Source organism: Denticeps clupeoides, chromosome 17 (assembly GCF_900700375.1).
Source record: "Denticeps clupeoides chromosome 17, fDenClu1.1, whole genome shotgun sequence".
NCBI classification, from domain to species: Eukaryota; Metazoa; Chordata; class Actinopteri; order Clupeiformes; family Denticipitidae; genus Denticeps; species Denticeps clupeoides.
The window spans coordinates 12,028,806-12,055,899 of record NC_041723.1 but is presented as its reverse complement, the minus strand read 5'-3'; the positions used below and the strand labels follow the sequence as shown (position 1 = coordinate 12,055,899).

Genomic DNA, 27,094 nt, shown 5'->3' with positions numbered 1-27,094 from the left:
AATGGAAACATCTGAAACAATGAAACTTGGGATTGCTTTCCTTTTATATTTTTGCCAAATGTAAAAGAAAATCCTTTTTGGGACAGTTTTCACAGTACAACAACACATCTGATAATCTAAACTCATGTACAATTACTGTAAAATGCAAAAGATTTAGCATCACACCATTACATTAAACAATTACAACTTTATACTTTACAACTTAACTGTATGTATTACATGAACAAACACACACCTAAACCTTTCATAAAGACCCTGATCTTTGTTCGCTTTTGAAAATTTTACACAGGTCGGCTTTTCTGCCAGGATCAAGTGGCAAGCTTGGTATTTTGTTACCGATCTGTTAATCCACTTGGCAGAGGGTCCCTTCCATCGTTCCCCTTACATAAGTTGTTTCCATGCACACACAGATCAAGAAACTTGTTCAAAGATATGGCCAACTTATTGATTATTTATATGCATTTTTACTCTCTCTCTCTCTGTCTGTTTATGTGCACACACACGCACACGTACAGAAACAGAGAGATTTCTTCTACGTCTAAAACGCGTGTTTCAGAGCCATCTGCAGCGGTAACTCGCTACACATCTTAAAAATACATTTCCCATAAGCCTCGGCGTGAATGACGTAGAAGACGTTATAGAACGTTCCGACGTTTTCTTTTTGAATACTCTGGTTTTGAAATCAGCACAGCCCCGTGTGTCGTGAGCCAAATCTACACAAACAACACGCTTTCATCTGCGTTAGAGCGTCCCGCATCCGGGAGAAACGCAAGAAGATCGCGCGTGGCCGCCAACATTTACCCATGATGCCTAGCGCCGGCCTTTAAATAGCCGCGCAGGCGGCACAGCCTCAGTAGCGAGCAAGGCAGACTGGCGCAGGGCTGCCGGCGAGAAGCATTCATGTTTGCTCTTCTCTCTTGTTTGACGTCCTTGCTCTATATCTCACGGGTATAGAGATTTTTCTATACTTTGGCCTACCTACGGATGCTTAACTACTCTGTGGAACTTCTATTAAATAGCTATTGCTTTGGTTGTCAAGAAGCCCCCCTTTTGCGTTCCTTCGAAGAGATCATGCGTAATACCGAGGATAGGTACGTTCATCTCCTTCGATAGATTTGCATTATTTTCTTTTGTTCTCCTTTACGCCATTTGAATACTTTGAAATACATATTTCTGACTTTTTTTTTTTTTTTTTTTTTTCCAGACTCAACTTTTTCATTAACTTCTTATGTGTTCAATCAGTTTTTACAAAAGTAGCAGTGGCCTTTATTTGTACTACAACATCCAGAACCCGTGAAAGACGTATTCAATATTTTTTATGTATTTTTTTTTTTTACTGTGTGTGTAATGTGTACATTTCTGCTAATGGACGTGGGTCAAATGTGTGCTTTTACTGTGCACTTTATCAGTGATTTATTAAGTTATTAACGCCCAGCCTGAGAAGTTGTTTACCGCCTGAACAGATATCGTATTGCCAAGAAGGCGATACGGAGCACTTTCATTTTTCCACGCATGGGTCGAAGTGGGACAACAAGCCCCATACAGAGAACTTGTAGTGTTCGGGCATTAAGCGCGGTTCGATCGATGACGTCACTCTAATCACGCTGCCATCAAATGATGACAATGAAGCGGTTGTCCTCGCTATTTCAGGAGGTGCATCGTGTGCACGCACCGCGGCTCATCGTGTTCTCGGCATTGATTTCATGTTTAATCGGCTTTTGCACGACCAGGGACGCTGCTTCCTGTTGTGGTGTCTGGATGCACGGGGGTGGGGGAGGATGCTGATGAAACTGATGCTGCGTTCTGTGGGACCCACATTTTGTCTGTGGACCAGCTTCCTCACATCGGACCCACGTTATGCAACTGACCTCCGCCAGCAGCTGCTTTTAATGTCACCAGGAACTAAATCACATGCTTGCTTTTAAGTAATCTTGTGCGAGTTGTGATCATGTTTTCTCACAATCTGCAGTGTTTCCACGCTCAGGTCCATGGCTGGCAGGATACTTGATTTTCCTGTTTCTTTCCAGCTCCTAAAATGTGGCCAATAGTGGAGTCATGTGACCTGAAGCATTACCCAGTTAAAATTAGGGCCGTGACTTTTTTAACGCACCGCTCTTATGTGGGGGTTGGGGGGCGGCTCCTCAGTGCCGAGCATTCCTCAAAACACGGTCCGTCCGTCCCATACAGGGTTCTGTGTGGATTTTTTGCTCTTTAATTTTTTCCCTGGAAGACTCCTGGTATCCTGTTTTGGATGGGGTGTTGGTTGGACGTCTGCCATCCTCGCGCTCGTAAGAAAACAGGCCGACTGGCCCAACCGTGCAGATTTCCCCCCAGGCAGCTGCTGCAGTTCCTGCCATTTTTAGGTGTGAAATTCTGATATCTCACGCCTGCCTTGGCAGCGCCAGCGCATCGCGCACTTATGTTATTAACAAAATGCAGGTCATGTAGTCCCCTGCTCTCCTGCCATCCCCTAGTAATCTCATTTCTATTCTTCCGCTTATCTTTCCGATTAAAGCTGAGACGATGTTCTGTACTCTGATTCAGCCTGGCCTGCTTTCTTCTCACGTCGGGCTTTCTGGGACATGCGTGCGCTTTGTTGGAATGCTGAAAACATGACCCGATTTCCCATTTGAGGATGACCCTGTAACCAGAGCAGCAGTCTGGATAGGACTTCATTAAAAACATGAGCTGCCGCCTGCCCTGCCCTCTCATGCAGAGGGCACTCTTTGCGTATCAAAGGGCCCTGAATGTCACGGGGTGAAGGTGTCACTTTTCAAAACAAGCTGGCATTTGGACCGTGGAAAAGCCCTGTGGTTTGGCTTTGTTGCGTTCTAGCTGGTTGCCTGGAAGCATCAGGTGCGATGTGGGGCCGTGTTTATGGCACCGAGAGGAAAGGCTGCTTGGCACGAACGTCCTGCTTTCCGGCTCATCAACCGCATCTCTGTGGGCCTTGATGTCCATGTCTATGCAGATTGGGTTGTCCAGGTGACCGGTGCTGTTACCAGAGCAATAAAACCCCACAGTATTCTGGGTAATCTGGCCCGTCCATACAACAGGAGAATCTCATTCTTGGCTATTCTTTGCGACTCAAATTTAGGACTGATGTGGCTTTGTAGGTTGTCAGGCTGCTTTTTATATGATCTTTTCATTTTTTAAGGAGCACAGATGCTATTATTATCAGCCTGAGACTCCGAGCCGTAACTCAAAACGGCAGCAATGTGTGTTCCCAGCCGTGCAGCTATTTGCGGACGTGTTTACTGATCATGCGCTTGTTTGTGATGCGTGCTTTCCACCCATCGGCGAGCAGTGTTGTGTTCCCACGTTGCCACTCGCAGCCTGGGGTGTTGGGCCTTTTAGTGTCTGTCAAGGACACTTGTTTCTATTTCGGTTATTGAAATGTTCAGCATGCTGATCAGTTTTCCCTCTCATCTTTAATAATTGCTTTGGCATTTTATAGGTGTCGTTCAAATGAATTTATTTTCATGGTTAAAAAAAAAAAAAAAAAAAAAAAAAAAAGGGTTTAAGTAAGCAGTCAGTTTACTTGTGGAAAAGAGAAGTGGATGACTGCGTTTGCAGTGGCTGGAAAGAGCCCGTGGAGCCCAGGCAGAAGGTTTGATAGTCACATGGCTGCCGGCTGGCTCTGACACGCCGCTCTGGCTTGACTGCGTGGGGAGGAGCCGCCGCCGCCGCAGTCGGACTATTTGTGGAGCCACTGAAGTTGATTTAATATCGTAGGTGTGATTTGTGTCAGTGCTGAAAGCCGAACAGAAATAGGCCTCAGGCAGGGAATATAAAAAGTAAATATGGAACCTGTTGAATAAGTGATAGCCATTCATGTTACGCAATGGAAGTTTTGTTTTAAGTGATTCATTTTTTTTTTTCTCCGTTTCAGCTCTTCATTAGTGGGCTCCCGGCTTCACTCCACCAGGCACCAGGCCCCAGGGCCTCTGTGGTGCTCCTGATGCCCCTCACCCACTAGCGAAGATCCCGGGTGGGCGAGGGACTGGCAGGGATCACTCTCTCAGCGTACCACTACACAAGGTGAGACTCCGCCCCTCTCCCAAAACCTTCCCAGGCCCCCGATTTCCCACCATCTGGCCAAATGTGGCGTAATGCTTAGAAAAGAAACGTGGCCATGGTTGTGGAGCCAGAGGGACGAGGCTGTGGTTCGCCCTGCCGCCGCCCTCATTTCCTGTTGTCTCTGTCGAGCTGCTGGGAAGAAAAAAAATAATTAAAAAATCAAAGTATTAATCATGCAAAGTTTGGTCAACAATGGCATGGTGTGATTGATGGTTTTAAATAACATTTAGACCAAAAGTCACACAATCAGCTCTATAATTAGCACCAGTTGACGTCACCGTTACGAGCTTTCCCAGGCTTCTAAATTAATAAACCTTTTGTATTTGGAGGAGCTTCTGGAACGGTGGTGGGAAAGTGCAGGTGCAGAGTCTGAAAGCTGCTTTAGGCGTGGTGGTGTCACCTCTGCATAAGCTCCAGACAGGTGACACGCAGCTCAGACAGGCCAATCACACCAGCGCCGCAAACGTCACTGGTCTGCTGAGTGGCGCGCATAGGCACAGACATCTGGTTGCGTGAGCGGGAGGGCAGGGGTTGTGTAATGCACAAAATGGATTCTCTGGTTTGATGTTCTGACCTTCCCCCACTCCACCACTAGGACAACAGGCTGACTGTGCTGCAGGCTGTGCCGGTGAATGGGACCCCCGCCGTCCTGCACTTTCAATATCAGCTGAGCGAGCGTAGGACCTCCTGCTGGGACACCGTGCTCTCAGCCGAAAGCCTCTTCCTGGAGGTTCCTGATGGACCCATCCCAGAAGGGAGCAAAGAAGGGTACGGCACCTAAAGATCTGGATAATATTGGTTTTAAACCAACATATTTTAGTCTGTCAAGCATCCCTTATTGTTTATTTTTATATAGTAACAAATCAAATATGATTGAGCTTTTGTGGATGAAGTATTAAAGAATTTGACCATTGCATTGTGCTCATGAATAGTAATGACCCTTCATTAAAAGCCAAAATCACCTAAGGTGGGGCCGTGTACCAAAAAACGTGCTCCCATCACCCTGTGCAGCACCCTCCCAGGCTAATTTGAGGAGTTCTGCTGCTGCCACTGCGTCATTATGTAAGTTGAGGCGATTATGTAAAACTCATGCGTCATCCCTCCCCTCTGTCCTGCAGCCTCACCAGCCTGCTGGAGTTCGCTGAGGAGCGGCTGAAAGTCAACTATGTGTTCCTGTGGTTCAACAAAAGCAGAGAGGATCGATGTAAGGAAGTGTTCTTTCGTCGCATTCCGTGTCCTGTTCAAATGCAGCAACATCGGTTACATCTTCTTTACTGAATGATGGTGCTTGGATGGAACAAAGTTCTACACTCTTCTAAGATCCCAAAACTATTAATTAAACTGTTCTATTAGTTGCAGGTCACTCATTTCTGCTTTTAAATACTGTATTCTTGGCTCTTATGCCTTGAGCATTTTGAGTTGACTATGACTGTCTCGTTCCAGTGCCCATCACGAAGACCTTCCACTACATGGGCTTTGAGATTGTGAAGCCAGGCCATCCTCTGGTGCCGGCACGCCCTGACCTGCTGTTCATGGTCTATTCTCTGGACCACGGCAGCTCCGACGAGGAGTGAAAGCCCTCCAGACACCTGATCCCACCTCAAACCGCTGCCTTCCTCCCGCTGGTCTGCGAACCTGGCACTGTGTCCCTTTCTGTTGGGTTCCCACCCCGGTGGATTCTCGCCAGTTCCTGAGAATGTTAGGGTTCCTGTAGGTCGTCTAATAAGCTCAGGCTCTGGAAGGGGGACCGGGTATAGAGTGTGGACCTGCTGTCTGACTGAGTCACGCCCGTTTGTCACCCTGCTGGTTTGGCTCCTGTCTCTCTGCCTGTCCTTATTTGTTTAGCTTTTGTCCTTCAGTTGTTCGGTGCTATAAAATAATTCAACAGAGCATATCATCCAATAGATTGCACCAAATATCTACAAGGTCTATACTCTTTATACTGTATGTATACTTTATATACAATGGATCATGTTTCATAGGTGTGGTGGGAATCATATAAGGGAACTGGAGCAGGCTGATTGTAAACCGTTTCCTATAAGCTCATGTGTGATTGTCTGATATGGGGGAATTAATTTTTTCTTAAGTGTAAGTAGTTTAAATGACATTTTGGTTTGTGGTTTTTCACATCACCATTCCTTCGTGTGGAATTAGGCTATTAGTTGGAACTTTCGTACCATGTGTGAGGACTCCGGGAGGCAGGATAGTGCGTTGGTTCTGGCAGGCGGTGTGCAGCCCTTGGCTACAATGAAGTTTTCTTTCTCTCACTCCTATGCAGAAATTGATTATTTGCTTCTACTGTGAGAGAGGGACGCTGAGCCCATCAAGACTGTGTTCCATTCCGTTGTGTGCAGGTCAACATTCATATGCATTCTATCTCTCTCTCACACACACACACACACACACACACATTAACTACATAATACATGTTTTCACACCTGAGAAATGACTGGCCGGCCTGCAGAAAGGCTCTAGAGGTGCAATGAGCTCATTCACTTCAGTCTTATTGTAGAAAGTTAGTATGTCTCCTAGTCTTCTCACCACCCACATGAATAAAGCCCTTTATGGAAAATGACTCGAGCACTTTAGGTGTACACAAGCGATTCAAAGGATGGTGTCTGGGTCACCTGGGAGGAAAACTCCAGCACCTTGTATTTGTGTTGCAGTGTCCATGAACTTATAATTTGCCAAAGAAATGGTCAAACACCAAGGTTCCTTTCAACGTTGTCTGTAAAATAAAGGGCGCCTCCACGCAGTAGCACTTCCTTCAGGGAAGCAGGAACCCGTGCTGGAACTAAAGCACTGCAGCGTGTTAAGTTCATCCCAACATTCACCTACATTCCCCGTAGCCGATTTTACTTTGTGCGGTTTTTATTTCAATGGAACATGGTATTGCTTGTGGGTGCCAAGTGCTGTCTCTATGTGGGATCCCACTGTGGGCTTCATTTTTGCATGTGTTTAGGCTTGTTCTTAATTACCTGACCCATGATTTGAGCCATGACAATAAGCTGTTAACATAATAAATACAGAGCGTTTCTGCTTGTCTTGTCGGGTGAATGATTCTTTGTAGCCTAGATTTTTGTTTACAGTCAAGCAGGTAATCAATTAATGACAATCCATCTTATATACCTTGAATTTTTCTGTATGTTTGGGAGAGGTCCTGTAATAAATATTGTACCAAACGTCTCTATGTGTGTGTGTATGTGCACCATTTTATGGGCCTAAATGCAGGTCACTGCAGAGGCAGCGAGGTTTTGAATGGGAAGAGGAGAGGCCTTGTTTTCTCAATGGCCAGTGAGTATTGAGCGGCGATGCCGCCGTCCTCTGGGTGCCTGACGCACTCGCCAACCTCCGGGCGGATTAAGGCGGAGCGCTCAGCTTGTCCCAATCCAGATGAAGCGCTGGCTCGCATCCAGGGCCGCCGAGCGTGATGATCTTTCCTGCTATTTCAGGCGCCCCGCCCGCCACGCTGCGGCTCCGGGGCCATCCTGCTACTTAACCTTGCCCTCATTTTTTTTTTTAACGCTCGACCTCAGGTCACACAGACTCGTTGCCAGGTACAAGGGTCTGTTGGCCCCAGGCACATCTGCTGTTTTAATGGAGCAGCATCTCCATTAGCTGAGCTTGGCCACCCATGCCAAATGCATTTTGGTTACATCACTAAGGAATCCCAGGTATTGAAAGCAATTAAGAGGCACTATTTATATATAATCAGTTTAATTCTTTTACTGCTGCGATGGATGCTGGAGATCCTGCGGGGGTGAACTAATCTCCGATTCTAGGGAGCAGCAGTGACCACCATCTTCTGTTGGCCTTACATAATACACTTCAGTTGGAATGCAGTTACTGCACCAAAATATACGGCTTTTCGCAGAAACCCACATGCGTGCTGGAGCTACGGGTCAAAAGAATCATTTACTTAATCCACTCTAAACCGCAAAAAGCTTTCTCAGGGCGTGGCCATCTTATCCCGTAAATCACATTTCTTACTGGAGAGGTTCAGTCTAGATCTTTCCACAGGCGAACACAGCAGAAATCACACAGTGCACATTTCTCTATGAATGGTTTATTTAATAAAGCTGACAGGACAGAGCTGTGGAATTTGCCTTTGAACAAAAAAAAATTATTTTAATAACAAAAAAAAAAAAAGATAAATGTAGACTATTTGTCTTTCTCCTTCTGCTCCTTCTCTTTCTTGTCCTTCTCAGCCTTGGCCTCCTCTGCCTCATGCTTCTTGATCAGCTCCTCCACCTCCTTCAGCTTCAAGACCTTGATCCTGGTTTTGCCGTTCTCCCGCGTCAGTGTGGCAATTTCGACTGCGGGTAGAAGTGACAGTGAAGTGATTGTCATTGTGAAACACTGCAGCGCAGCACAGCACACGGTGATACAACAAATTGTGTCCTCTGCTTTTAACCAGCCCTGACAGGTTCCCGGGGAGCAGTGTGTGGGGGGCGGTGACGTGCCGGCTCGGGATAGAATCCAGCAACCTTCTGATTACAAGCCCGTTTCCTTACCCGCTAGGCCACCACTGGCCCACCATTGGTCCGACCCAGACTGGGTATTAACTGGATGGGTCTGATTCAATTTGCTTTAGTCAGTAGACTACAGTCAGTAAAGACTGTGAAAGCACAGACAGATCCACACGTGTAAAACAGACCCCTGCAAATCCAGCAATATTATTAAAACACCATTTATCCACCAGTCAAGTGGATCTGGATTAACGGAACGTGCCACCAAATCAATGTAGGTCTTTGGTCCTATTTTCAGAAAAGCCATCGGCCTAATCTTTCAGCTATTCTACATTTTCATAAAACACACAGCAGGCTTGCTCACTCATTCATGGACTGCAAATAGGCCTTTCAAATAAAGGAATTAGTGTAAAGAGTTTTTGATAAACCAGAAAATATTATTTTGAAATTACATTGAAAAGGATTTTTTTTTATTTATTTTTTTTTAATTGCTGGACCAACGGTAAAATAATGCAGATATAACATAACGAGGGCTGTCACTGTTCACTTTTGAGTGTTAGAATTCATACATCTATGTGTTCATGAAGCTCACTCCCTAAAATGCACACACACCTTTTTCTGCAGAGAGCTTGCTCACATCCATGGTCTTATTCAGCACTTTAACAGCCAGAGCAAGGGCGGAGGACAGATTCATCTCTCCCTCTTTATAGTCCTGCTTCAGCATAGATACAGCAGCCTAAAGAAAAAAACAAAACATACACAAAACATGCATTCAAATGTACATTTCTGCCCACATAACATCTCAATATCGTTAAGCGTTCACAACATATGATTAAAATATATATTCTCTCTTTCTGAAAGATAATGTGTCCCAAACCACTGATGCACATGCAGCATATGGAACATGATGTTCCCGATTGTTCAGAGGCAACAAAATGCTCACTGGAGCCCTCGTGTGGTCAGCATGGACAGGGTGCTGGTAATAGCTGAACTATTTACTTATCAAATACTACTGAACACGGTTAAAGCTCTATTGAAATCTAACTTCACAGTTACATTCATAGCAGTCATTCAGCCTATAAACAGTCTGACGCACCGCACTGTTGTTTCCAATGCAGGTGGCCTTCCAGCCGCCGTAATTTCCACTGGGATCACTCTGGTAAAGCTGGAAACCATAGTGCTTATCCCAACCCATGTAAAGCAAAGACACTCCAAAAGGCCTCTTTCCTGTGGTAAACAAAAAAAAAAAAAAATACACATGCCAATTTAATTCAAGATAAAGACGCAGATCTTACTGCTTCTAGCTGCTCATAATATTTCAAGAAACATTTACGCCTCACGCATTTAATGCCAGTATTACACTGCCAATACTCACCAAATTCTAGATCTATTCTAGATAGAACACAGATCTGTATGTTTTAATACAACTGAGAAAGTCTTAATTACTGTCTGAGGACACAGATTGCCCTCCAAAGCCGACAGCTTTGGCTTTCTCTGTATTGTACAGAAAGCCCCTTGTTCGGCTGCATCCATTGACATTGACACTGGCTGGGTCCGCTGCGGTTTACTGATGCTGCTCTACCTGCCTGCATTAGCCAATCAGCTAATTAGGAAGGAGCTGAATCAGCTCCATCAATGCAGCAAGAACGCGGCGTTCGGTAACCACGGCACTGTACCTCCAAACTGGGTGTAGGCTTGCTTGATGTCACACAAGGCTGTCACTAGCTGCTCACAGGGGATGGGCTCCTGGTACTGCAGTAAGTATCTGGAGACAGCAAAGCCTTTACGTCAGCAAGCCCGACAAAAACAACTCTACGCACGCATTAGCTCAGTAAAGGTTATTTCTTCAGCAAAACCTTTCATAGTCACCACCAAAAATGCTGAAATGCTCCAATAAAAAAAAAAAGACTAAGCACTTTTAACAGAAAGCGGTGATGTAAACATAAAAACTACAAAACCCTTGTGTGTGAAAGCTCCTGCTCACCTCTGTGCAATTAGTCTCAGCTCATTTGTAAGTACATTGGCATCTGACGTGATTCCAGCCACGCTGCAGGCCATGTCCCTGTCACCAGCAGACACAAACGAAGGGAATGAGAGCAGAGACATTAGACGGGTTTTCAAATTCTAATTCCCGCTGGACAACTTGTATGACTCGCTCCGGAATTGTAATCTAGCAATTCTTCACAGTATAGTGAAGCATGTCCCAAGCTATACGAATCTAACAAAAGCAGTTTTCTACAGATCGCAAGTTAACTTGGAATTTGTTCATATCGCAAAATAGAGCTTCTTGTTCTTCTTAGTTACGTTAAACATGAGCATTGTGGCTGTTTTGGTGGCAGAGGGGGTCTCCCCATGAGAGACCCTACTCCTACTCCATATGAGATGGTTGGTGTAAATGTTTTGGCTGATCCGTGCAGGTTTATATTGTACTCAGGTTGTTTATACATCTCTCACACACACTCTACAAATGTGAGTACAGCCCTGATATTTTCGTAAATATTATATTGATCTTTACAGTTTCTATAACAGTGCAAATTTCTTCACAAAGCCATGTCTAAGGCGATGGCAACAAAAGTGAGTGCACCCCTAAGGTCCAAATTGTGCCCAAAGCAGGGCTCTCAAGTGTCATCCACAATGAATTTCTCACAGGGGGGGGGGATAATTTGTAGGTTACAAAACATGCACAACTCCACTGGAGTCCTACAGACTGTCACTTACCAGCCAATCAGAAAATAGCAGGGAGTAAAATGCAACCAATGGAAAGGGATCCTGGAATTCTGCTACTTGTAACGAAATCTTCTTGTTAGTCATCTTCTGTTTTAATGTTGCAACACAACGACAACTTGACTGCTGGTAGAGAAGGTTGCCCAGATAATTAGCATCAGTTTTTCAATGCTGAGTGTCTATTAACTGACAACGCCTGTTCAGAACAAGTACTTGTCATATTCCGTTGTGACAGGATGATTGACATAGTCTCGCATTATAATCACCTCTCCAAATAAGTCTAAATAACTTTATTGAATTGTCTATGCCATGTGGAATGTCACCATTATTTTCTAGCACTGCCTTAATTCTGTCTGGCATGGATTTCACCAAAGCTTCACAGTTTGCCAATGGAATTCTCAACCATAGCTTATCACCTTGGAATACTGCACTGTGCTCCCCAGTATCGGCAGCACTCACGCAGCATCAAACCACGACACTCCCACCACCATGCTTCACTGTAGGCAAGCCACACTTGTCTTTGTACTCCTCACCTGGTTGCTGCCACAAGCACACTTGACACCTTCTGAACCAAATAAGTGTATTTTGGCCACATCAGGTCACAGCTCATGGTTCCAGTATTCATGTCCTTGAACTACTCTTGTGCATCATCTTTAGAAGAGGCTTCCCTTTGGAGCGACAGCCATGCAGACCGGTTTGATGCAGTGTGCAGTGTCTGGCCCTTTTTTCAGATCTTCAGAGTTCTGGCATGTTGAACTGCCAGTGACCAGTATGAGGGAGTCTGAGACCATGTAACACTAACTGGTCACCGGGGAGGGAAACTGCTTGGACATTTTCACTTTGGGGCATACTCACATTTGTTGAGGGATGCATACTTCCTTTTTTTGAGGGAAAAGCAAATTGACGCTGTTATACTACTTTAAATATAAAGTATAATTGTGTTAATTGGTTTACAAATTAAATTGTATCATAAGTATCATAAGTCCAACTCACTTTTCTGAAACACTGTATATGACGCAAGTTATCCTACAGACTACCTTAATGGAGTGATCTAGTGTTTAGAGAAAGAACAGCTACAGAGGAACCGAATCCCAGACATAGTAATAATCTCAGCCATGATACGGACAATACGGGAAGCGTCTTCAGACACAAATGATCAAGAACACTCACTCATTCAGTTTGTATATTTTCTCTGAGAAGAAAACTTCATCCAGCAGCTTGTGGATGTTCCGCCTCTCGGCTGCCAGCAGCACCCCATCGTTGGCCAAAATGCCCAAACATGTACCAGCGTGTCCGATGGCCTCCATGGCGTATTCTACCTGGTACAAGCGTCCTAATAAAAAATATATATAATAAAAAATAAAAAAAAACAGTTAGTACACTTTACGAAAGTGCGTCACACACGAACGTACAAAGCAGAAGGATGTCCTGGTAAATGTACTTACCCTCCGGTGAAAATATAGTAGTTCTTGAATCATATCTGCGAGACTAAAGAAGGAAAAATAAAAAGAGAAGGGAGAGAGAGAAGTGGTTTGTTAATTACATTAACTGTATTCGGGTCATTTTTATGATCCGCTGAGACTCACCATGGTCGTAACTTCTTTTCACAGGCTGCAGAAACACAACAGAAAAAGCAAAATTACAAACCGCGGAAAAGGAACAAATTACAAACGTGCATAAATAGTAAATACATCTTCCTGTTACCACAATTGCTGTTTAAGCGATTACAAAACAGAGAGATAATTTGATTGTAATGTAATTGGCGATGTGTATAAGGGAGGTAGTAGCCTCGCGGGAAACACACTCGCCTATGAACCAGAAGACCCAGGTTCGAACCCCACTTACTACCAGTGTCCCTGAGCAAGACACTTAACCCTGAGTGTCTCCAGGGTCCCTGTAACTACTGACTAAGGGCGTCTGATAAATGCTGTAAATGTTTTCAGTACATAACACATGAAACCGATATCAGCGAACATAAACCGCGAAACAGAAAATGAAAGCGAGGACCTCACCGAGCTAGCAGTACTAGCCCAGCCCCGCTAACCAACAATCCCAACAAACGAAAGGCGCGCGTAAAATGATATTAAAAGGCCGATCTGAACGAAACGTGACGCATATCTACGAACGCCGCTAAAGCTTCACACGGGGAGGATCGTCGGTGCACAAGCATCAAATGCTGACAAGCATGAAGCAGCAACTTTTAGCCAGCCTGCTAACTCCCTGACGAGACCACGCACATCGCGGCGCGGCAGACCGCGTTGCTCCGTTTTCGACGCCCGAGATAAGACTACAAGCCCCCTCCCCACATCACTCCCACGTTTTTAAAACGACGACGTTCAGGATCAACGAGCGCCCCGTTCGTACCGTCCCCGCGGGCTGTCGCTAGCGTGTTGTCACCGGTTGAACATGAAGAAGATCCAGCGAATTCAGAAGACCGGCGCGGCGCGGCGCTGCGCGGGGAAACTCAGCGGCGCCACCGCGTGGGCAGGAGGAGAAACGCGTGCGGGCGTCCGCAATCCCGGGGCCGCTCTTTAAACGTCACACAGACGTCGGGTCGGATTATTTCATTTCTAAATAATAAATCTGTACAGCTATTGTTTTAGTCCATGCACACCTCATCTGTAAATCTCCTAAATGAACGTAATGTAAAATATGAATCAGATTTTGGACACAGTCACAGAGTGGGATTTGGGCTCATGAAGGGGGCACGATGCAGGCCGGAGCAGTCTCCTCCACAACTCTGCACCAGACACACAGCTAAAGTAAAACCAATCATGTTTGTTAGCCTTTATTAAAAATATGTACAGTATCTGCTTTGCCAAATTACATGTTTCGTTTATGCCTGCCTTCATCCTTTTGCCAAGTGCCTTAGTTTAGTTTGTGCAATGTGCACCATCACTGCATACTCTTCATCTTTTACAAACGGTAAAAATGTGGTAAAGACATTGAAGGACACTAAACATATGCACCAGAATGACAGTTACTTAGCTAATATGCACACATTAACATCCGTAATTACACAACACAGAGAATGAAATGCATATCGAGCATCGCCCTTGAGCCACCATTGTAAAGTCAAACTGAGCTGTACCAGAAGCATCATACACCCAAACACACTTGGAACATAATCCACTGTTATCTGTGAGTTCTTTAATAGTCTTTCGCACTGTTAGAAAAGAAACAGCCCATAGTGAACAGCCCACAGCTTCAGACAAAGACCATGAACAGTACTGAAAGGAACAGAGAGCAAAGATACAATGCGTTTAGGTTCATGAACTACTTCAAGATGTTTGCTGCGTTTAGCATTCATCAGCCATTTATCATTAATGCCTCAACACATATCCAAATAAGTGATAAAACAGTCATGTGATATGGATCGGATTAAAAAAAAAAACAAAAAAAACAAGCGCGTGCTTTCATTTAGAAAACATACTTCACAGAGAACAGGGGTGAAATAATATTTGAAATAATAAATACTGTCACGATTCCACATGATTTTAAATGACCGGGGAGGAGTAAGGGACACACTGGAGATCTGTTGTCTTGGTGAGTGGAGAAGAACCTTGTTAACAGCCTGAAAAAAAAAAAAAAAAAAGCACCAGCGAAGGGAAGGGGAGGGGAGGGGAGGGGAGGGCATCACGCTCACCAGCAGCACCAGTTATGACGGAACAGTTAATATCAAAACAAAAGCAAAAAAAATTGGGGGCGTGTTCTGTGCAGACACTGCAGACGCAGGTGATCAGCCCAACACATACTGTAGTCAACATCTTTTTTTTTTTTTTTTTTTTTTGTTAAGTGCATGAATGCAGGCCTCCCAGGCCGCACGCAGTCCGGGGAGTCGACAGGCAGCGCGTGCAGCATTAATCCGGGCCAGATCCGAGCGCACAGACGCCTCTTCAGGCCCCGAGTCGGTCAAATGTCAGTCTGGTTGCTCAGATGGAACTACGGCTAGTGCCAAAAGCCCCCCATCCTCGTTGCAGGTCTGTTTAGCGAGAGCGTGAGGGGGTCGCGGTCAGCCCTCTGTGCTGTGCGCAGGCTCTGAAAACACCCTGTGAGGTCAGGACAGTCTCTACAAGCTACTGCAGCATCCGCTGTGCCACATATCGGAGGATGCCGCCATGTCTGTAAAACGCCACGTCCATCTCACTCTCGAACAGAGCAGTCACCTTGAAGGTCTTTCCGGAACTTGTCTGGGGGGGAGAGAAAAGAGGTTGAGCTAGGTGAGCCGTTAGGATACTTCCTGTACCAGACTGAGCTGAAATGTCCTTTTTTATGTTTACCTTGATTGTAATTTCTTGTTTAGGGGCGATCTCTTGTGGGATGGAAATGGAGAATCTCTCTTTGCCACTTAGCTCCAGTGTGTCAGCGGTTTCCCCCGGCCGGAACTGAAGGGGAATGATGCCCATGCCGACAAGGTGGTTTCTGTGAATCTTCTCAAAGCTCTCAGCAATCACCGCTTTAACACCCTAGAGCAAACCCAGACACATTCAGAGCAAACCTCACAGAAACATCACGTTTCAGGCTTAATCTCATTTTTATCTACTTGTGTAAAGATCCTTATATAAAGTACGAATGCCTTATTTCTGCGTGCTCTTATCAGAGCGTGCCTGGAATGGAGCATGTGGCCAGAATCAACACCGCTCTTGATGTCTAAAAAATGATTTCATGACTTGCCATGCATTGATCTCATAAAAGAAGGAATGTTGGAACCTTACCAGGAGATAGGGTCCCTTAGCTGCCCAATCACGTGAGCTTCCTGATCCGTACTCCTTTCCAGCCAGAATGATAAGAGGAATTCCATCCTTCTGGTAACGTTCGGCTGCTTCAAACACATCCATCTGCAACATATGGCACAAAGTTGCGTAAATGAAACCTCAAGAGTTCACAGTCCCTGCTAGTTACAGCACTGGTCTGGGTTGACTTGCTTACCGTCTGCCCAGATGGAACATGAAGGGTTTTAGGTCCGGTTTTGCCAATGAAGCGGTTCTGGAGCTTGATGCTGGCGAACGTGCCTCGAGTCATCACAGCATCGTTTCCTCTCCTGGCACCGTAGGAGTTAAACTCACGAGGTGTGAGACTGAAGGATTAAAATAATAATTATTATAATAATAAAAACAGTGGGAATGACAAACGAAGCAGCCGTGGACAGACTGCTAATTCATTGCAGATTATGTGCCTCTGCACACACACACACACACACAGGCCAGTTCTTCCACATTGGCATTGTGCAGACAGGCGCCACCCAGATTTTCCACCATCAGGAAGACAAGTCACACCATGCAGCAGCCAGATCACACTGTAATCTGCAAAGCTCTAGATCCTTATTTTGCCCGCTGACTATGGTGCTTAAGGACCATTCTGAGATCATAACATGCATTTCACAACGTTTGGACACAAGATGTTCTCGACGCATTAGCTGGATGAGTTAAAAAAAGAGAGAGAGAGAGAGAGAGAGAGAAATGCAGTCCTGTAGCAGGACAAAAGTAAACAAGATCCTTTCATTCATGAAAAGTAAATTTTTTAACCCAAACCTGTACAAAATCACAATTGGGCGGCAGACACTCACCGCTTGCTTTGTAGATACTTGGCAGCAGCACTGACCCGAGCAATGCTGCCAGCGGGGGAGATGTGATCGGTGGTCACCTTATCCCCCAGGAAGAGCAGAGCGTGAGCGTTGTCTATCGACTGAGGGGCCAAGCACTCCTTAGTCTGGACAAAGGAAGGGACAGTTAACGCCATTCATTCCATTCAGAGACCAGGTATACGCCGATCTACTCCACTTACTAAATTGCTAAAGAACGGCGGACACCGAATGTACGTTGATTTGGGATCCCACTGGAAAAGAACAGATTCTGAACAGTCTATGTTGTTCCAAAATTTGTTCCCTTTCTGGAAAAGACAGAACAAAAACACCCCAAATGATCAATACCATCACAGCTACATAGACTACAATTACAAACAGCGATCGATTCAGACTGACACACCCACCTCCGCCCTAACTCCGACGTCCTGAAATATGCTGGAGATAACTGTGTGCTCCTCCACATGCTGGACCTCCTCCCTTGAAGGCCACACGTCACTGAGGAACACTGGTTTGCCATCAGCGTTTACTCCTATTTAAAAAGACACAGTCTCAGTTCAGCGAAAGATCAACAACGCATGAATATTAGCGGGATCTCATCGCTGCAACACAGTCTTACCTAAAGGGTCTCTCTCAAAATCAATGCTCACTGTGCCCGCAATGGCGTAAGCCACCACAAGCGGTGGTGACGCAAGGTAGTTGGCTCGTACGCAGTCACAAAGGCGTCCTTCAAAGTGCCTGTTTCCAGACAGCACTCCGCATGCAATCAAATCGCCCTACAACGAAGACAGCAAAGCGCTCAGGAACTCTACACAGTCTCCTTGTGGCATGTCGGCTGAGAAAAAGAAACGAAATCAAACAGGATGCTGTACCTGTTTAATGGCACCCACAACGGTTTCAGGCAACGGGGCTGTGTTTCCAACACACGTGGCACATCCATAGCCAATCACTTCAAACCTAATAAAAAAAAAAAACAAAAAAAACACACAATTTGTTAATTATAATGTATCGTGTGAGTCTGAGCGTTCCAGATGTTCCGGACACACAACGCTCAGGGAACACTCACCCTAGCTGGCTAAGGTAAGGCAGCACCCCACTGGTATTGAGGTAGTGGGTCACCATCCCGCTCCCCGGAGCCAGGCTGGTTCTGATGTAAGGCTTCACCGCGAGACCCACCTCCACCGCTTTCTTGGCCAGTAAACCTTGTTGCCAGAAAACACACCACGAATTCACATCAACTCCCTAGCAACACTGAGGCCGTGATTAGTGACCGCGAGGCTTTTAGATAGAAGTAAAGGTGGCATAACAGGACCAGTTACCGGCTGATCGCACCGAACGGCCCACCTGCAGTCAGCATCACTGACGGGTTGCAGTTGTTGGTGCAGCTGATGACTGCAGCGATGACAACGGAGCCGTGCGCAAGCTGGTACTCCTTGCCGCCATGCTGGAAGGGCACCAGTGTCTCCTGTTTCTCTGGGGGGATGTGGAACCCCTTAAAACACACCTAGAATTTCCACACAGTATCATGTGCGGTTAACATCCTTAAACCCCGAGAAGCCACGCAGATTTTTCAATGAAAAGAGCGTTTTTTAAAATCACCTTCTCACTGAGACAGCTGAGGAAGTCCTGCTTCATGTCGCTCACAGCGACTCTGTCCTGGGGACGTTTAGGCCCACTCACATGCGGCACGATGGAGCCGAGGTTGATCTCGACGACCTGGTGACCAAACCAAAGGCAACAAGTTACAGCTGGACAACCAGGAATACGTGAAAGACATTCTGCAGAGTGACTATTTAGTCCTATACCTCAGAATACTGTGGGTCTTCGGACTGCTCCTGATAACCCCTATACAACTTCACAGCCTTCAGGTAGGCTTCCATCATCTCAAGTTTTTCTTCAGTGAAGTCTGACGACACAAAAAAAAGATGTTCAGCACTAGCCTTGAAATGTTTTATTTATCGTTGAAAGCTGTGAACAGATCACTCCTTACTGGTTTTCTTAAAGTGCTTCAGTGTGACATCATCTACAGGGAAGAAGCTAACAGTGGCACTGTACTCTGGGCACATGTTGGCGATGGTTGTTCTATCTGGGATGGAGAGCTGAGAGACCCCAGGGCCGAAGAATTCCACAAATTTCCCTGCGATCCCTGCTTGGCGAAGGTGCTGTTGAGAGAACGGGTAAAGTGAATTAAAATCTGGTGGAGAACATGTTTCCAATCAACTCCACATTCAAATTAAATTAATACCTTCGTGATTCCCAACACGATGTCTATGGATGTTGCGAGGGCGCTGATGGATCCAACCAGCTTGCAACCCACCACCTTTGGAAGAGTTAAAGACACCGGCTGGCCAAGCATTACAGCTTCTGACTCAATACCACCCACTCCTGTGACAAACAGAAAGATCCTTCAGAACAAAACGACATCCTCTCACTTTCTATACCGGATTAGTCCTTTTTACGCAAAAGCCCAGGACACAGGGCCCGCACACACCATTCACTCTCACCTACGGACAATTTAGTGTCACCAATTATAGTGTTGGTGCAGTCTAATGGCAGGAGGAAACCGGTGAACGCCACACAGGGAGAGCACGCAAACTCCACACACAATGAGTCTGAGCCAGGCTTTATGCCACATTATATTTCTTTGTCCTCATTTGGTCATTGTGTAACAAAGTAATAACGTCCCACCGACGTCCATCGGTGAACATTTGTGGGGATGTCACAAACGTCTGGGGAATACCCCCGTTTGCTGGGTAACCAGAACAAGGAAGGGAAATCTCTGCTTTCTCACCCCAGCCAAGAATCCCAAGGCCGTTTATCATGGTGGTGTGAGAGTCTGTGCCCACCACACTATCGGGGAAAAGGAAGCCATCGCTTTCTTGAACCACCCGGGATATGTACTCAAGGTTGACCTGATGCACGGCAGCAAAGTCTGGAGGGACCACATTCACATTTCTAAAAGCTTTGGAGCACCACTGAGGAAAAAAAAAAAAAGGAGGAACCAAACCATCACTGAAAGTACACTTTAAAAAACAGAATTACAAAAACCACAGTACATGATACATTCTGACGCATTTGAAGAATGTCTTAGCATGCAACCAGAAGATCTTGGACTACCTTGAAGAACTGCAGCCTCTCCTTATTTCTGATGAGCTCCATCTCTTGGTTCCTGACAGCAGTTTCAGGCCTGCCATGAACAAAGACATTAAGTGTACTGGGCAGCTAACTGCACCTGATATTTTAAAAAGCTCCTTCTTACTCAGAGACAGGTTGGAGATGGAACGGGCAAAGAAGAGGGGTGTTTTCAATCTGGACAGAAGTAGCTTTTCCAGAGGTAGAAGGCAGGTCGCTGCAGACTCCTTTGCTGCAGCCACGTTGTCCGCTGCACTGGCTGCCCCGGTGGGGAGGCTTTGCCGAATGACTGTCCCCTCCACCCGGGTTGGGGGCGTTCTGTATGGCACTGTGGACAAGCAAGCTTGTTTTACAACAGTCCAAAGCTCTGCTGCGAAAGGTAAAGAACGTAAAGGCCAAAACATTTTTACCATTTACTGAAGTCGATCTGCAGAGCATGATCCACAATGAGATCTGTGGGACACTTTGGATTGACGAGGTTGGGGTCCTCTCCATACTTGGCGACAGCGTCCCTCATAGCAGCCAGATCCACCATGGCAGGTATCCCCCTGTGGCAACAGTCAGCAGTTGCGGCACCAAGCGCAAATCCACTCACCACAACATTTCATGCACGCTGCCCAGGGGGCAAAACGTGCACTACACACCACCGCGTCAGCTGCGCACAACGGACGTATGTCACTTACGTGAAGTCCTGCAGCAGGACACGAGCTGGGGCGAAAGGCACCTCCGCCACACCCTGCTGATGCTGCCAGTCCAGTATGGCCAGAACATCTTCCTTCTTAACGTAAAAGCCATCGCACTTGCGTACAGCGGCTTCCAACAGGATGCGAATGGACAATGGCAGTTTCTCTGTGGGGACAGAAATTTTAAGATAAAAAAAAAAAAACGTGCATTTTTTAAGTTTAAGTTTTCAGTTCCTCCATAAAACACACACGTTTAGGTGTTTGGTACAGAATAACACTATGTCGCCATACTGTTTTCTGCCCTACTGCAATCCCAGACCTATTTGCCTGCGCTGATTTCCTTATCGTGTCTTAAAAACAACTCACCATATCTAGGATCATTCAGCTTCAAAGGATTGAAATATTTTCCATCTTCACCCTTCTCATTTGTGATTGAATCGATTAAATTACTGAAAGGATGATCTGAAAAGAACATGAACCAAAAATGTAAAGCAGGAATGTGCATAAGATCAATAAAAACACTTATTTTCAGTGCCTGTAATCTTTAATCCGAACACATGCCAGCGAAATTCAGACATTCAAGTGTTTGATCTGTTAGCCATCCGTACAAATGACATTTAGACGGGGAAAATGTTACATCTGTTCTCTTCCTCTCCCCCAGCGCTCTGCAGATTTGTAAAAGCTGGTGGCGTAAACAGCTTCCGTGCCGCACGTGCACCGCCAGCCTCTTCTGAGCTCAAAGGGCTGTTTGAAGAGAGGGCACTTGGCTCCGCTCCCTGCTCTCAAAGGTTCAAACTGGAAACTGGCCCGTTTTAATCGACACCGAGGCGACTCCGTTTCATTTCCCTGTCAAATCTCTCTCACAGATTTCGATTTGCCATCAGCATTCCAGCGAACAACTTCAATTTGTACAGCTCCTTTCAAGGAACACAAGGTCAGTCATGGCAGAGGTGGCCTAGCGGGTAACCAAGAAGGTTGCGGGTTTAACTCCCAAACAGTCGAGGTGACACTAAGGTCCCGTCCCCACACACTGCTCCCCGGGCGCCTGTCATGGCTGCCCACTGCTCACCAAGGGTGATGGGTTAAAAGCAGTCGACATCTTGTTGTGTGCAACGTGTGCTTCGCTGAGGTGACAAAAACAATCGGCGTCAGCTCGGAGCCCGAAGGCCTCGGCGAAGAGGCAGGTTTTCCGCTGGATCTTGAAAAGACCGGGCGCGTTGCGGATGTCGGAGGGCAGCAAATTCCAGAGAGCAGGAGCGGCGGCAGCACTTCAAACGCTATCTAGCGTGAGGGATGGAGAGATGCCCGGTGTATTAAGACTAGCAGTTAACAAGTGTGCACACCTTGGTATTTTTTGTAAACGTATTTTAAAAGGAAAGGCTTCAGAGTGCCAGTGTTATTATGCCATACTACTATTCAATCACAGTATATTATCCGCAGGATAATATTTTAGTTCTTTTCAGAACCCTTGAACTGCGTTTGTAAAAAGCTGTCGTGCCCGGGAACTCAAGTTTGGGTAAGAACAGGTCGAACCGGTAATTCTTGCTTTGAGAATCAACCAGAAGAAAAACAAAAAGACATTCCATGTATAGTCATGTCCATTTAAAAAAAAAAAAAAAAAATTGCACCTCGTCTGCAGAGGAAAGGGAGGGACACGCTCCCCTTATCGCCGCCACCCTACAACACTCGGGGCTCACATGCTGCCCGGAGATTAGCGAGAGGGGACAGTGCTGCACTCCGGCTACTTGACATGGATCGTGGTTCAGGATATCGCACGAAAAGAATCCAGCCATTGACGTTAATGTAAAGGGACAGAGAGAGACGGGCTTGTTCCTTTCCATTGTTCGTCCTGTCTAACATTTGTATTAATGGCGCCGGCTAGTTTGCATTTCCCGCACTGAGCCGTCCGGCCAGGTGCTGCGCTGACAGGGAATGATGAAGGGAGCGGGGTGAAGCTAGCTCGTTAGCCGGCCGGCTACATGTCACAACAAGCCCGGCTCTTCCGCCCAGCGAGCCGGCGGCGCACGGCGTCTGCCCGGCAACAAAGCGACCGACCGTCGGACCGAAGGTTACGAAAAGGCAGCGCGTCAAACAACACCGCGTCTCGGCGTCCGACGGGTTCCGCTGGCCGGTCCCACGCAAGCTTTCTTACCTTCGGGCGAGGAAGTGAGCGCCATGATGACTTCTGAAATGCACACGACTCCGCTCGCCCTGCACATGACAACGCCTCCCCGAGATCGGACCAATCACAGCGCGGCGAGACACCGAGGCCCCGCCCACTTACGCAACGACGCACGATGACGGGAAGAAACAAATCATGTCGTGTTTACCAAGTTTTTTTACCAGCCTATAATAAACAACTTTACATTATGCACATTTGTACATTATTCGCAATAAATGGATTTGATCAGAATTCAAGCAATGATGCGCTATTATTCTAGATTCTAGAATAACCTCTGTCCCACAGATTTTTAGCTAGGGCATTCGGTGACTGGTTTTGTAGATAAATGTCTTGATTGGTTGCCGAAGTTGCGGAGGGCGGTGATGGAAAGACGATCGGCACTCAACATCAACTCACATGAACATGTTGAAAGCAGGGAGAAGTACTCGACACTCGAGCTCATCTGACGGGGACGACAGTGAAATGCGATATTTTGGTCTAAACATATCATTCATTAGCAACTGCAGCTGCTTTTCACTTAAAAAATAAAAATAAATTACCACACCGGACACGTCAGGCTGGACAGAAAAATATTTATTTTCAGACGGTATAGATATACAGGCGTCAAAGTCATTGCGCAGCAGCGGCGTGTCGCGAACCCGCGCGAACGTGCCCTGTAACGCGACCCTCGCTGCCGTCAGACGACGGTTCATTTCGTTTCAGAAAACCAACATTGCAAATATTTTAAAAATAAAAAAGTAAACGTTTATGCATCTGTCGTTGTTTTCGAACGGTCTTAGTCTAACGCAAAGCAAAATCCCACACCGGAATTTGACGTGTGACCTTTCACCTCTGCGTGTGAGGTTGAGGTGGGCCGTGGGCTCACGTTGAATGGGTAGCGCGGGTCCTCCGTGGAGAATTTAGAAACTCGCTCGACATCTTGACCCTGTCGGCGTGAGCTGTGTATTAATACTGTGTGTGTGTGTGTGTATACATGAATATATAGATGTTGCGCTTGTTGTTATAGCGTGTGGGACACTGCCGATCATGAGACGTGAAACCGCTGCTTGCCGCCGAGATCGTGTGAGTTCCACCCGAGGACAGCCTGCCTGTGATCGGGACACGGGATCCGCGGGCGTCGTGCGATAAAACGTTGACACGCGACGGTAAGACGCCACGTGACCTGCTCGTACGGACGTTGTGGTCTTCTCGCCGAAACGTTCACCCTCTGTTAAGATCAGACAAAATAAGATAGAAAGATCACGGATGTAGGATCACAATACATGGATTATTGTGGACCGTGCTGCACATTGATCTTAACAATAGTTTACCGCTGGAAAGGCCTTCACAAGTTGAGCAGAGTTTAAAGTCTCATAAAGTTAGAGATTTTATCCTCGTGTTTTTTGGCAGGCACCTTGGGGAGGGGGGTGAGAGGATGCATCAGAAACGCACCATCCAGATCATCGAATGGGAGGACCTGGACAAGCGGAAGTTCTACTCTTTCGGGGTGTTCATGACCATGGCCACCCGCGCCACCGTCTTCCCGTTCACACTCATTCGCACCCGGCTGCAGGTGCAGAAGGGAAAGTCCCTGTACAACGGCGCCTTCGACGCCTTCTGCAAGATCGCGAAGGCGGAGGGGGTGCGCGGCTTGTACCGGGGTTTCCTCGTCAACAGCTTCACCCTGATTTCAGGCCAGGCCTACATCACCACCTATGAGCTGGTGAGGAAGTACGTGTCCCACTACTCTTCTGAAAACACGCTGAAGTCTCTGGTTGCGGGAGGGTGCGCCTCGCTGGTGGCCCAGACCATCACTGTGCCCATTGACGTCGTCTCGCAGCATCTCATGATGCAGGGCCAAGGGGAGCAGCTCACTCGATTCAAGGTCAAACCCAAAATGATGATGGCAGCTTCCAAGCAAAAAGTAACTTTTGGCCACACCAGAGACATTGTGGTCCAGGTCTTTGCTGCTGATGGTCTCCGAGGATTTTATCGGGGTTATGTGGCATCTCTCCTCACCTACATCCCAAACAGTGCCGTTTGGTGGCCTTTTTATCATTTCTATGCTGGTAAAAAATCTTTTTCAAAGGTTTTATGAAGACTGTGTTGTGTTTGTCCATGTTCTTCGGTTCAGGGTTTAATTAAATCCATGAATCCACAAATTAGTTGGAATGACATGAACAGGAACCGGTAATTTATGTACAATTCAAAGTCGAATTGAAAGGCCAGTAACTCAGAACTGTATGGGTGGTAGTAGCCTAGTGGGTAACACACTCGCCTATGAACCAGAAGACCCGGGTTCGAATCCCACTTACTACCATTGTGTCCCTGAGCAAGACACTTAACCCTAAGTTGCTCCAGGGGGGGACTGTCCCTGTAATTACTGGTTGGAAGTCGCTCTGGATAAGGGCGTCTGATAAATGCTGTAAATGTAATGTAACTGTATAAATATTTCTTGTTTTTAGTGTCCTAGAATTATAATGACTTTTTATGAACTAGACAATATCAGCAGTCCTCAAGGTTTTTACCAAGATCAGGAAATATGAAAGAAATTAATCCAGCAGTCCTCTGGAACTAAAGGGACCTGTAATTGAACTATCGTCCCGCGTAGACTAGAGAGGAAATCCTCACCGTGCCTAAGGATCTTTCGGTCGTCTGTTCACAGAGCAGCTCTCGATGTTGGCGCCTAGCAACTGCCCTCATCTGGTCCTGCAAGCCCTGGCTGGGCCGATGGCGGCCGCTACAGCTTCCACCATCACCAACCCGATGGACGTCGTTCGGGCACGAGTTCAGGTAAAGTAAATCCCCACATCCCCTGGTCAGCACTGGATTACCCTGCGTTGTACATCTCAGGTCACAGTTCCAGGGATTGCCAAAAAAGTCAGAAGTTACCTAAACAGGTATCAAGTGATCCATGAATAGAAACAGAGCTATTTATCGTGGCCTATCAAAAAAAAAAAAAAAAAAATATCAAAAGAAATATATATATTCAAGGATTAGATGAAAGAACATTTCCAGCTGGTCAAGTCCTACTAACGTCCAATAGAAGGCGACTTTGTTTCCCATGAACTCTTTTTTTTTTTTAAATGTTTTTTTTTTTTTTATTCTGTTTATTTTGTAAGGTGGAAGGCAGAACGTCCATCACCGACACTTTCAAGCAGCTGCTGGCTGAAGAAGGGGCGTGGGGTCTGACCAAGGGGCTCTCAGCCCGTATCATCTCCTCCACCCCGACAGCTGTGGTCATAGTGGTGGGCTATGAGACTCTGAAGAGACTGAGCTTGAGACCAGAGCTGGTGGAGTCAAGACACTGGTAACAAGAAGGAAACAAAAAATCTTGTTACCTCATCCCTTCTGCCTTACCCAGTTCAGTCTGCCTTATACCTTTTTTGGGCCTGTTTGATGTTTTAATTAAAACATTAAAACAGCAACCAGAAGGGAGACAGGACAGTGGAACTTTTTATGATGGTGTTGGATAGGGATCATAATCAAAATACAGAATATTTTTCCCAGATTGTTATGTAGATTTTGTAATTAGTTGAGTCAAAAATTGTTGCAAATGTATGCAATGTATGGAGAATTGTGATTTTCTCCACTTATATTGTCCTCTTCATGCCATGTCTGATATTTAGTGGTGTGAATATCTGGCCTTTCTTTACATAAGCAGTTTATATATAGTAAATTAGAAGCATGTTCTTTCGGAGCATCAGGTAGCTTTGTGTTTGGGCCAAAACCAGATGTTTATTGAATTTGATGCTGTGTGCACTGGATCAAATCATTAAGGTGGTGCCGATGTGTTCCACACTTGGGACCCTGAATTCATTCTTCCTGTCATTTCATGGTTACTGCTGAAGTGTAATAAAAGGGCGCCAGAACTGGTGTCTGAAGTAAAAGACCGTTTCAGCCCGTAGCTGATGGCCCTGTAGAGGGAGCACTGCATCAGTTCATCTTACTGGACCTTCCAGAAGCACCATTCATAGTCCACAGAGGATCTATGGAGGAACCTGCAAACCTTTTTATGGTAACAGTCAGGTTGACTTTAAAGAAAAATCCCTCTGGAAACCTGAAGAAACCGAATGCCAGACTAAATTGCGATTGCATAGCACAGCCAGCCTTCAAAAATGAAAACCCAGTAACTCCATATGAATTGGGCTACTGGATTAATCCATTAGAGCACCATGTGTACCATAAAGTACAATAAATGTACATTGTATAGCTCTTAAAAAAAATGTACCCTTCACAGAAAAAAAAAAAAAAAAACTGACAT

The 27,094-nt window shown here is 46.1% G+C and overlaps 4 protein-coding genes across 4 annotated transcripts; 2 read left to right on the top strand and 2 right to left on the bottom strand.

Annotated features, from left to right (window-relative positions):
• Positions 1 to 844: 844 nt before the first annotated feature.
• Positions 845 to 7,266, top strand: oaz2a (ornithine decarboxylase antizyme 2a). Its single transcript, XM_028959122.1, is given in 6 exon segments — positions 845 to 1,091; positions 3,893 to 3,959; positions 3,961 to 4,041; positions 4,676 to 4,848; positions 5,199 to 5,284; positions 5,524 to 7,266. Coding segments are annotated over 6 exon segments (645 nt in total). The 5' UTR covers positions 845 to 984; the 3' UTR covers positions 5,655 to 7,266.
• Positions 7,267 to 8,130: 864 nt separating this feature from the next.
• psma4 (proteasome 20S subunit alpha 4) lies at positions 8,131 to 13,727 on the bottom strand. Its single transcript, XM_028958100.1, has 9 exons — positions 13,638 to 13,727; positions 12,860 to 12,884; positions 12,719 to 12,761; positions 12,444 to 12,606; positions 10,534 to 10,611; positions 10,226 to 10,314; positions 9,646 to 9,776; positions 9,162 to 9,285; positions 8,131 to 8,396 (listed from the first exon to the last, which is right to left on the bottom strand). The coding sequence occupies exons 2-9, from the start codon at positions 12,860 to 12,862 to the stop codon at positions 8,242 to 8,244; spliced, it is 786 nt and encodes a 261-aa protein (XP_028813933.1). The 5' UTR covers positions 12,863 to 12,884; positions 13,638 to 13,727; the 3' UTR covers positions 8,131 to 8,241.
• A 304-nt stretch (positions 13,728 to 14,031) lies between these two features.
• ireb2 (iron-responsive element binding protein 2) lies at positions 14,032 to 22,889 on the bottom strand. Its single transcript, XM_028957904.1, has 22 exons — positions 22,822 to 22,889; positions 21,036 to 21,131; positions 20,670 to 20,835; positions 20,397 to 20,534; positions 20,114 to 20,314; positions 19,972 to 20,041; positions 19,646 to 19,829; positions 19,100 to 19,239; positions 18,845 to 19,016; positions 18,660 to 18,760; positions 18,454 to 18,570; positions 18,199 to 18,358; positions 17,921 to 18,056; positions 17,727 to 17,811; positions 17,474 to 17,630; positions 17,262 to 17,386; positions 17,058 to 17,162; positions 16,840 to 16,982; positions 16,203 to 16,350; positions 15,989 to 16,111; positions 15,554 to 15,739; positions 14,032 to 15,463 (listed from the first exon to the last, which is right to left on the bottom strand). The coding sequence occupies exons 1-22, from the start codon at positions 22,886 to 22,888 to the stop codon at positions 15,350 to 15,352; spliced, it is 2,934 nt and encodes a 977-aa protein (XP_028813737.1). The 5' UTR covers position 22,889; the 3' UTR covers positions 14,032 to 15,349.
• A 782-nt stretch (positions 22,890 to 23,671) lies between these two features.
• Positions 23,672 to 27,087, top strand: slc25a44a (solute carrier family 25 member 44a). Its single transcript, XM_028958878.1, has 4 exons — positions 23,672 to 23,996; positions 24,241 to 24,899; positions 25,496 to 25,623; positions 25,953 to 27,087. Exons 2-4 carry the CDS (start codon positions 24,266 to 24,268, stop codon positions 26,142 to 26,144), a joined length of 954 nt encoding a protein of 317 aa, XP_028814711.1. The 5' UTR covers positions 23,672 to 23,996; positions 24,241 to 24,265; the 3' UTR covers positions 26,145 to 27,087.
• Positions 27,088 to 27,094: the final 7 nt, after the last annotated feature.